General features: G+C 35.4%; 1 protein-coding gene across 1 annotated transcript in view; it reads left to right on the top strand.

Annotated features, from left to right (window-relative positions):
- Positions 1–12,201, top strand: part of PLPPR4 (phospholipid phosphatase related 4) — a 42,841-nt gene that overhangs the window by 14,982 nt on the left and 15,658 nt on the right. Inside the window, exon 2 of the mRNA XM_012458465.2 lies at positions 6,723–6,908. Coding sequence (XP_012313888.1) covers positions 6,723–6,908 — 186 coding nt within the window. The remainder of the gene's footprint in view (positions 1–6,722; positions 6,909–12,201) is intronic.

The following is a 12,201-nucleotide window of genomic DNA, read 5'->3' as shown; positions in this document are numbered from 1 at the left end:
CTGGTTTGGGAGAGTGGGTGGAAAGCAAAATTAAGCAAGAAAATCAGATCAAGGCCATGTTATAAAAAGTCAGAAATATCATTCTAAAAAATTTGCACTTTATTTTGTTATTAGTGGGGCACCATTAAATGTGTGATGAGGTGTGAATTCTGGGAAAATTGGTTTGGAAGCATTGCGGAGGATGAAACAAATTATGAAGAGAGTACAGATTTTTTTTTTAAGCCCTCATGTTTTATATAAGGCAGTGACAGTGTGAAAGAAATGAGAGAAACAATTCTTAATTCATGACAGTACATGGAGCATTTCAGTATTAGATGGCAACGTAAAAAGCCTCTCATTTCACTGATAACAAATGAAGCCCAGAAAGGTTAAGTGACTTTCCCAAATCCCAAAAGCTGGCAGAATAAATGGGAGAAAATGGATTCTCCTGGTTCTAAGGCCAGCACTGGTTTCCCTCAATCACACTGCCCTGTTTCAATTTGTATCTATTCATGTCATACAAGCCACATATGTTTCATGTGTAAAAATTAGTTTAGATTTCTAGACCTTGAGTAATGTTACAGACTCATTCTGACCAATTCTTTCCCTTAATGACACTTCAAATGTTAGTATGTTTTCATAATCTGTATTTTTGAAGTTCTTTGCAGCCAATCTGAATATGCTATACTTAGAGTGAAGATAGTTTTATATGCCATAAAGCCTAGTATTGTTATTATTATTATTATCAATATTTGAAGAAAATACTAATCTGTATTAGTTACAAGGCAAAAATATTACAGAATACCACTAAAGTCCCTCACCACGTGTGTGTTGACCTGTGACAACCTTCTTCATGGCTACAGGCTTTAACACAATTGCCTTGATCTGCTAGTGTTTTTTCCAGTTTGAATTGAATTTCAATATATTGTATTAATGTTTCAAATTTTATATTTTATATGATTTGGGGGTATTTATCAAGTTGGTTCCAAGCCTCTCATTTTAAATGTGTTATTAATATTAAAATCTTCCTTTTTCTCTGAGACTAGCTCTTGCATATGATTGGCATGAATATGCACAATTATTTTCTTTGATTTTGTGACATTACTTATGTCAAAACTAAAATAATTTAACTTTCAAATGTCTCATGCTAGTGTTTGTTCTCCAAAAGTGAGGATTTTGTACCAATAATTTGCAGCTTTATGCCTCCAGCCTTGGCCTCTCCTGTTAGCTCCAAAGCGACATCTTGTTTTAATAACTAAGAGACATATCAGTTTTAATATTTTCAAAACAGAATCTTCTATTCTTCCCATCCAAACTTCTCCCCATCCCCGCGAATGACTCCACTGGCCTAATTGCTCAAACCCCATCTTTGAGATCAACTTTTATTATCTTCTTCATTGATCAAGCCATAAACAAGTTCTGTCATATCTATCACCAAAACTATATCAATAATCTGCCAATTTATTTGTATCTCCAGTACTAAACTCTAGTACATGCTGCCTCACCTTTCCTGGATTTCTGCCATTGCCATGCATCCACTAGAATGTAAGCTCTGTGAGTTTTCTCTGTTTGGTTTACTGCTACATTCATTACACTTAGAGAAGTACCTGGCACCTCCTAGGTATTCAATGAATATTTGTTGAGTTTTGAACAGCTTTCTAAATTTTTACCCTATTCCTACTTTTGGCCCACTGTGACCATTCTCAATCCAACAACCAGTGATCTTTGTAAAAGACATTTCGAATCATATTACACCTCTGCTTGAACTCTCCAGAGGGTGTCTGATCCTACTTTAAATAAAATTCTAACTTCCTCCTTGTACTTCAGTCTCTGCAAAGTTTGGTCCCAAATCTACCTCTCTGACTTCAGTTTGTATCATTCCTCCATTTGATTATGCTTTTTACCTGGTTTTTATATGGTTAGTTCTTTCTTGCCCTTTCAAGTCTCTGCTTAAATGGCACCTACTTAGATAGGTCTTCCTTGATCTAAAATAGGAATTCAGGCACTTAATTACAGCCCTCTTGTTTATAGTATGTGTTCTTTCTGATATATATTATATATTATATATTTTAGTATAAATCTGATATAATATATATCTGATATAATATATATCTCTGATATAATATATAATACCAGATATAATATATATGTGATATATATGTTTTACCTGCCTTCCTCAACTAGAACGAAATATTCATGGGAACAAAGATTTTGTTTTATCACAACTGAATTCCCGGGACCTAGAACAAGGTCTGGGGCTGACAGGCTCTCAAAGATATTTGTTGAATGAATAAATGAATGAGCCACCAATAGCATATATATTAATTGGCCCTTTGTGACTATGGCTGCAACCAGTTCAAGAGGATCTTATAGGACTCTGAATTCATGATGGGTATGAGGAAGGCAAAGAATGGAACTGATCTGTATTGCCCTAGGATAAGAGCAAAGTGAACTCTCCCCAGTGAAAAGTAAAGCTTGTCCTTATTATAATCATGCTAAAAGCAAGTAAGCTATCTGATCTAGATTAAATGTCATGATAGATTTCATAAAATGTTTCACTAAAATGGATATATAATCTAGATTTGTCTTTTTAAGGTTAACATCGGAAAATCAATATTATCTAGCAAATGTGGTCTTTTGAAGCACTTTTCTTTTGTTTGCCCTATTCTCTAAAACAGTTACAATTTTTCTTAAAAATTGCTCTATTATTTTCACTCACAAGTTCCTTAGCAGATGGTAATTATAAGAATCAATCTTTTCTTTTTGAAAACTGCTTTCCTAATCCTCAGGTAATTTCCCTCCTCTCTGTTGCTGCATAAAAATAGCTTGGTTACATTTTTTTGGTTCACCTTTTTGGAAGCTATATCATGACTAGAGAATAAAATTTGTAGTGCTTGGCTATATAGACTTTTTAAAATATTTTTAAATCTCATTTTCAAAATCCCATTTTCAATGCAATCAAAACAAGTCTGTGTAATTTTATTATGTGCATATCAATTCTCTATGTATGCCAAAATTGACACATACCGTCTGTTAAATTTCTTACACTGAAAAAAAATCTGTTGTTGAGCATTTCAAAAGATAAAAAAAAAAAACTCTGAAGACAGTTATGTTAGAAATAAGCATTGTCATTTAATTCATTACACTGGGTAGTAAAGTATGGGAATACCATGCATAAAATTACTTATTTCCAAAATACAACGAATATAATGAAGATTTTACACAAATAACTCTTCATTAAAAACAAAATGATGCAAGGAACAGAATAAAAGATGCTTTTTGTAAAAAAAGACAGAGAAATAAACATTAAAAAGAAAAAATGATTCTTATTTTGAAAACAAATGAAGGTCTTAAAACATGCTTCTATAGAAATATAGAAGATATTAATACATATATGGAAAATGATATAATTGGAAAAATTGTCAGTTTCAGAAAGGCTATTGGCTGAAAGGACTAATACATAATATTAGTGACAAATTAATTCATGTGTTAATGTAGCATATATGTATGTATAGAGATATGTGCATATATATTTGGAAGGCACAATAATGTATATTAGTGGCAACATAGAAATCAGTACAATTAGGCCTCTGCCTTAAGGAGACTTTAGTTTGGGAAGCAACGCAAAAGACTAGACCTAATTTATAGGAGATAAAAAAGAGCAGTGGGTAAACATGTCCTAAAAAGAAGTACTAGGGAATTAAGAGTGAGGAAATTACTCTTAAAAGGTGTTATCGAGTAAAGCTTCATGAGAAAAGTGACGTTTGATGAATATATTATTGTTTTTACTTACAACAATAACAATACTTAATAACATTTACAAAGTGTTTATTCCAGATATTGTTGACTTTGGAACTAGAATTCATAGATTCAAAATCCACATCTGTCACTTACTATCAGTAACTGCTTATCCACCTGCAAAATGAGGATATTGACAGCAACTGTCTTATGTCACAATAGAAAGTTTTAAGTTAAATGAATTTAAAACGTATGAGTCAAATTAACTAAAATTCGTAAAACAGAAAATTGGCACATAGTAAGCACTATGTGAAGTTTTTGTTAAATTGATACTTAAATATATTTATATGGATTTAAGTGGATATTTCAATAATGTGCATGCACTATGAAGTGCTGATTTATTGGTCAAGACTGAAAGCTACTATTCCTGCACCATAGGAGAGGGAAGTGCTGAGGAGGCATGGTGAGATATTTGAAGTGATCAAATAATAGTCGATAAGAAAAAAATAAATGTTTTTGATATACTTTTTGTTCTCTGCAAAGCGTCCATCCGAAAAACAGAAAAATAATGCCAGATTAATCACTACATATTTCTATTTTTTCCAATAAACCGTATTATTTCCTCATTACAAAAAAGACCTCTTGGGAATAGAAGGCATAATGTTGTCTTCTAAAAATAAAAAATAATTATTTTTTAAAACTAAACAATCAGAAATCATGGGTAGTTAACATTGTCTTTATCAAAAACATTGGCTATTTGCTTAAATAAATATTATATCCTCCAAAGGAACAAAGCCTTAAACTAAGCAATTCTTTGAATGCTATATAAGTCCTATATGTCCACATTTTCAGATTCCGGCAGGTCTGGCATTAGGTTAAGCATTCGTGATATTTTCTCTTTAACACATTATTGAAATTTCCACTTACATCCATATAAATACATTTAAGTATTAAACAGGTCTCTCACTAAGCCTACACTCCTCGATGGCCGAGTCTATCTCTTGTTCAATATATTGTATCTAGCACCTACATAGTGCCTGGCACATCATAGGTTGAATGAGTAAATAATTGAACACAAAAAGGGTACACAAAGCCTAGAAAGTACACTGTGCCTAGTTTAGGGAGACTAAAGAGATGACACCTAGTGAAGTTAGGATTTTCAGAAAAACAATGAATAATTTTTAATGTAAGTATCTCTCAAATATTGCATGGGGTATACTTACACTAAAAATTATTCATTGCTATCTGAAATTCTGATTTCACTGGGTAACCTGTATTTTTATTAGCTAAATCTGGTAACTCTAGTCTAGTTACTGTAATAAATTAAGGTTTACTCATTTATTCATTTAGTTAATTATCATCAAGTATTGATTCCTTCCTTAAATTATTAAATGATGTATTCCCTGCCTACTAAGTGCCAGGACTTATAAATAACACTGGAAGACTCTCACTTCATAGAGCACTTATTTCAGTGGGAAACTGGAAGAGATGAAAAATATAAATAAAATATTAAATTGGCAAGGTAATTTCAGTTAATGATAAGTGCCATGAAAAAATGCCAAGCAAGATAATAAAGCAGAGAGTGATGGATGGATCAAGAGCTACCTTGAGTAGAGAGTGCAGGAAGGCGTCATTAAATGATAAAAAGAATCCAGTGTGTAAAGAGCCAGAAAAACAGCACAAAAGGAAGAAGAAACAGCAAGTGCAAAGGACCCTGGGCAGAAATGAATTTGACTATTACAGAAAAAGAATAGAAACCCATTGGATTGCAGTGGGCAGGGGGCTAAGGTGTAGTGAAAATGTGGTACAAGAAGAATCAAAAGCCAAAGCGTGAAGAAACTTGCGTTGCATGGGATGACATTTGCATTTTATTCAAGTTGCGTGGGAACCACTATAGTGATTCAGATAGGGAGTGATGCAATCTGAAATATTTTTGGTGGTGGTTGTTTGTTTGTTTTTGTTTTTTTTATTTCTTCTTAAAAAAACAGGATACATGTACAGAACATGCAGGTTTGTTACATAAGTATACGTGTGCCATGGTGGTTTGCCACATCTATTGACCTGTCCTCTAAGTTCCCTCCCCTCAACCCCCACCCTGCAACAGGCCCCGGTGTGTGCTGTTCTACTCTCTGTGTCCATGTGTTCTCAATGTTCAACTCCCAGTTATGAATGAGAACATGTGGTGTTTGCTTTTCTGTTCCTGTGTTAGTTTGCTGAGGATGATGTCTTCCAGCTTCATCCATACCTCTTTAAAGGACGTGATCTCATTCCTTTTTATGCCTGCATAGTATTCCATGGTATATATGTACCGCATTTTTTTTCCAGCCTATCATTGATGGCCATTTGGGTTAGTTCCATGTCTTTGCTATTGTAAATGGTGCTGCAATAAACATACATGTGCATGTGTCTTTATAGTAGAATGATTTCTATTCCTTTGGGTCTATATCCAGTAATGGGATAGCTGGATCAAATGGTATTTCTGGTTCTAGATCCTTGAGGAATTGCCACACTGTCTTCCACAGTGGTTGAATTAATTTACATTCCCACCAACAGTGTAAAAGCGTTTCTGTTTCTTCACAGCCTCACCAGCATCTACTGTTTCCTTGCTTTTTAACAATAACCATTCTGAATGGCATGAAGTGGTATCTCATTGTGGTTTTTATTTGCGTTTTTCTGATTATTAGTGATGTTGACCCATCTAATCTGAAATACTTTTACAAGACCCCTTGGAATGCTGTGGGAAAATGGATGGGTACAGTGAGAGGGTAGGAGTGGATGTGTAGCACCAGTTACAAGGTTGGGATTGACATAGACTCATAGCAGGCTATGACTAAGGTGAGTGAATTGGAATCCATGTTGAAGGTAGAAGCAATAGTACTTACGAATAAGTCTTAACTCTGGAATTAGAGAGGAATAGTGAGAGAAGGAGAGAAAGCCACTTGTTTTCTAGGTATGGCCTGTATACCAGGTAGAATAAATTGATCTTCTTTGTCCTTCATTCTTAGTTGCCTATCTTGGCATCATCGGTGGTTAGCCTCTATTTCCTCGAACTCACGGATGTCTTCAAACCTGTACACTCTGGATTTAGCTGCTATGACCGGAGTCTTAGCATGCCATATATTGAACCAACCCAGGAGGCAATTCCATTCCTCATGTTGCTTAGCTTGGCTTTTGCTGGACCTGCAATTACGGTAAGAACTATCCCCCAAATTGTGTTTGTCAGTCCTGGGAAACCAAAAATGACCGCATTTGTATAATAAATGGGTTCAAAGCAAGCAAAAGGTGAGCTCTAAATCTTGAATCAAAATCATGTCTTTGAGATACTTTGACAGCATCATGTGGAAGTTAACAGAATAACATTGTTGGTATTAAAAGTTAAACATCATATGATTTGAAAAATGATTGATTACTAGTGTTTATTTGTATAAATCATTATGAAAAGTTTTGTAACTGTATATTCCTCTTTGAATGACTAATATGACATTTCTGATACACTACCTAATTAACTTACTTTACATGTGTTTATTTGGTATCTGAAGCCTGAAAAACTGGGGAGGAGGAATTACATAGCCAACAGACTTTCTTCCAAAAGTGCATTTGCTATCACTAAGAGATTCATTTTTAACTAGATTATCACTATTTATTGATTATGAGTACTGAGCATAAATAATTATAAAGTAAAGATATCAAAACTCATTCCAGCCATGCATGCACACATACACATACATACAGACATGCTCAAAGAATAAAATGTTTTATATTCAGAGAAGGCATTTGCATTTATAACATGTCCATAAATTCAAAATAGATAGAAGAGACTAATTTAATGTTTCTAGCATAAAAAAAGATAAATTATAGGATGATGAGTATCCTAATTACTCTGATTTAATATTTACATATTATATGAATATATCAAATTATCAGCTATACCCTGAAAAGATGTACATCTATCATGTATCAGTAAAAAATCTAAAATAAATAATTACATAAATAAAATATGTACATAAAGAAATGCTCTAATGTACTGGAAATGAATTCATTATGTTAAAAGTGCTCAATAAACTAGGTATTGAGGGAACATACCTCAAAATAATAACAACCATGTGTGACAAACCTAAGCATCATACTGAATGGATGAAATCTTGAAACATTCCCCATTGAAAACCAGCACAAGACAAAAATACCCTCTCTCACCACCCCTATTCAACCAAGTATTAGAAATTCTGGCTAGAGCAACCAGGCAAGAGATAGAAATAAAAGGCATTCAAAAAGGAAGAGAAGATGTAAGACTATTCCTGACCAGTCACCAGAAGATATGATCCTATGTCTAGAAAACCCTATTGCCTGAGTCCAAAAGCTTCTTAAGCTGATAAGGAACTTCAACAAAGTCTTAGGATACAAAATTATTGGGAAAAATTCACTAGCAATCCTATACCCCAACATCAGTCAAGCTGAGAGCCAGGCCGCAAAAGAATTCCCATTCACAACTGCCACAAAAAGAATGAAAACCTAAGAATACAGCTAACAGGGGAAGTGAACGATCTCTACAAAAAGAGCTACAAATCACTGCTTAAATAAATCAGAGATGACACAAACAAATGGAAAAACATTCCATGCTCATGGATAGGAAGAATCAATATCATCAAAATGGCCATACTGCCCAAAGCAATTTATAGATTCAATGCTATTCCCATTGAATTACCAATGACATGCTTCATAGAACTAGAAAACACTATTTCAAAATTCATATGCAACCAAAAAAGAGCCCAAAGTGCGAAGGCAATCCTAAGCAAAAAGAACAAAACTGGGAGGCATCACGTTACTCAAGTTCAAACTATATTACAGGGCTACAGTAACCAAAACAGCATGGTACTGGTACAAGAACAGACATATAGATCAATGGAGCAGAATAGGGAACCCAGAAATAAGACTGCACACCTACAACTATCTGATCTTTGATAATCCTGACAAAAACAAGCAATAGGGAAAGGATTCCCTATTCAATAAATGATACTGAGATAACTGGCTAGCTATTTGTAGAAAATTGAAACTGAACCCCTTTCTTACACCCTGTACAAAAATCAACTCAAGATGAATTAAAGACTTACATGTAAAACCCTGTTGGGGTCCGTGAGATCGGCACGTCTGCCAGGGATCTCTTGACCAGCAAGAGGGTCCTAATACCTGGAAGAGAGAGTGCGCGGAAGAAAAGAGAGATAGAGAAAGAAATGGGTCTGGAGGTCTGATAAAAGCTATGCTCAGATCAGCGATTTATTCTTTGTGCACAGTTGCTTATATATGTTTTTTCATACAGTGTCTGACGTAGGTCCCATTACAAAAGTTTTATCAGGAGGGAACAGAAAATTACAAAGTAAGTATGGGAGGGGGTAGCATACAGGTTAAGCTAAAGATCACTAAACCCAAAACAAACAAAAGATTCTAATCCTATTAAGATTCTTATCCTCTTATCAATGACTACAGTTACAGTAAATAACATCAAGGCGAGCAATAATTTGAGGGGTAGCATTTTTCTTGTAACATGTGAGCGATCACAGGATTTAGTGAATGCAGGTAAACAGAGTCATAAAACCAGCCCAGAATGGGAACTTCAAGAGACAATAGTCTCATAGATAGTCACGCAGGCCTCACCCAGACATGCCATTAGCTCAGTGGATCAAGAATAGGCTTCTGCAAACTCAGGCCTCTATCACTTCCTTCTTTTTTCCTCAGCTCGACTGCCCTCAGCGTGGGGAGAATATGTCTGGGCTCTAACTCCGTCATGGCGGAGACACGGAGGGGTCTCTACGCTGGTGGAGCGATCTCCATAAAACCCAACACTGTAAAAACCCTGGAGGACAACTTAGGCAATACTATTCAGGACATAGGCACGAGCAAAAGTTTCACGATGAAGACACCAAAAGCAATTGCAACAAAAACAAAAATTGAAAAATGTGATCTAATTAAACTAAATAGCTTCTGCACATCAAAAGAAAACTATTAACAAACAGACAACATACAAAATGGGAGAAAACTTTTGCAAATTATGCATCTAACAAAGGACTAATATCTAGCATTTGTAAGAAATTTAAATAAATTTACAAAAAAAATCCAATTAAAAAGTGGGAAAAGGACATGAACAGACACTTCTCAAAAGAAGCTATACATGCAGCCAACAAGCATATGGGAAAAAAGACTCAGCATCACTGATCATTAGAGAAATGCAAATCAAAAGGACAATGACATACTATCTCACATCTGTCAAAATGGCTGTTACTAAAAAGTCAAAAACCATCAGATGGTGGTGAGGTTGTGGAGAAAAAAAGGAATGCTTATATACTGTTGGTGGGTTCAACCATTGTAGAAGGCAGTGTGGCAATTCCTCAAAGACCTAAAGTCAGAGCTACCATTCAACCCAGCAATCCCATTACTGGATATATACTCAAAAGAATAGAAATCATTCTATTATAAAGACACATGTACATGTATCTTCACTGCAGCACTATTCACAATAGCAAAGACGGAATCAACCTAAACACCCATCAGTGATAGGCTGGATAAAGAAAATGTGGTACATATACACCATGGAATACTGTGCAGCCATAAAAAAGAATGAAATCATGTCTTTTGCAGGGACATGGATGGAGCTGGAGGCCATTATCCTTAGCAAACTAACAAAGGAACAGAAAGCCATGTTCTCATTTATAAGTGGAAGCTAAATAATGAGAACACATAGACACATACAGGGGAAAAATACATACTGAGGTCTACCTGAAAGCAGAGATTGGGAGATTGGAGGGAGGAAAAGGATCAGAAAAAGTAACTAATGAATACTAGGTGTTATAACTGGGTGATGAAATAATCAGTACAAGAAACCCCCATGGCACACATATACCTATATAACGAACCTGCACATCCTGCACACGTACCCCTGAACTTAAAAGGATAGATAGATAGATAGATAGATAGATAGATAGATAGATAGATAGACTTTATAATATAAATAGTTTATGTATATATAAATTCCTTAAATCTATCATACTGTCACACCAGAAAGCACTTATCCTAACTCGTGGTAAAGTGCTCAAAACTTCTATGATAGATATATTTGAATTTGAAATAAATTACATAAAATACTATATAAAGTGATCATGCCTCTGTTATAAAGACTGTATTGATATTTAATCACTTAAACAATTTGCCTTGTATATACCTAGATATTCTGACTACAGCAACTAGGCAAGAGAAAGAAATAGGATATTTCCCCTAGAGCATTTTATCAAGTTGCTAGGAAAGCTAATTTAGCTGTGGCACTCCCTGCCGGCACCATTTATTTCATGTTGCTTCCTGTGCTGACACTGTTACATGTCCTGGGGACAATAACCTTGGCGTAATCGCTGTGTGCCTGCTTGTGTTGACTCCTTCACATCCTATGATAAATTCTCAATATGCAAGTTTGGGGTGCTTTCTGAGGGATCTGGCATTAAAGCTTTCTTTCTTGAGGCCTGAGAAATAAAAGGGAAACTCCACCATGGCTCCCTTCCACCAGGCCGACCTGGGGACTCCAGTGCCAAGTCCTTCCACAAAGGTGCCACTCCATTCCTGGGTCTCCACAGAGCCTCCATAGCTGCTGCATGCTTCTTCATGGAAGGAAAGGCAAACTCGGGGACTATTTACACTTCAGGATCCCTGGTTTCCCTATATCGCTTCCGGATATTCCAAGATGACAGCCATTGTTTCCCAACACGCTGGTCTCATAGGTTTTAGGTAACCAACTGGACGGTGAGACAGATCTGACTTTGCTGACATCAAATACTTTGTCACAACTTTCTCTCCAAACATATACTATGCTTGTAGATTTCACTCTAATTTCATTTTTTTCTTGGTTTTGAAGGGCTTCTCCCAAAACATACATTTTCTCAACAGTGATCTCATAGTGTCTGCAGTTCTCTTGTTCTAGAACCATAATTCTATCTCTAATCTTCCTACAGATGCAGCTGTGCTAACTCCTTTCCCCTCTCTCCCTGAAAGTGAAAATAACGGACTCTAATTTATGACATTCAAAGATGCCATTTTCTTTTCTATCTTTGTGGTGGCATAAGCCTGTTCCAAAGATGGGATAGTGAGAAGGGGTAGGGAGGCAAGCAGAACCCTTGGTTTGGGAATGGGTGTCCGAGGACTTTTGTGAGGAGAGCTGCCACCCACCACGTGGAGTGGAGGGAAGGTAAAGCAAAGCAGAAGGCCTCACTTCAGCAAGATTCTCCAAAAGGACTTTCGCAGGAATTAAAAGATCGGCTAACTTTTATGTAGTAATTTAAATATGAATCATTCAGTATTTGCTTCCCAGATTTTTAATGCTTTGAGAGATGTTTAAAAATAACTTGTCTCCGTGATGTTATACATAAAAGTGGAAAAATGTATTTCATTTATGTGAAATGTATATTTTTATTTTTCTGACATTGCCCTTAAATTGAAAAATTTCTTCCT

The sequence above is a fragment of the Aotus nancymaae genome, unplaced genomic scaffold (genome assembly GCF_030222135.1).
Source record: "Aotus nancymaae isolate 86718 unplaced genomic scaffold, 86718_ANA_hifiasm-v0.15.2.pri h1tg000103l, whole genome shotgun sequence".
Classification (NCBI taxonomy): domain Eukaryota; kingdom Metazoa; phylum Chordata; class Mammalia; order Primates; family Aotidae; genus Aotus; species Aotus nancymaae.
This window is presented reverse-complemented; position numbering and strand designations above follow the sequence as displayed.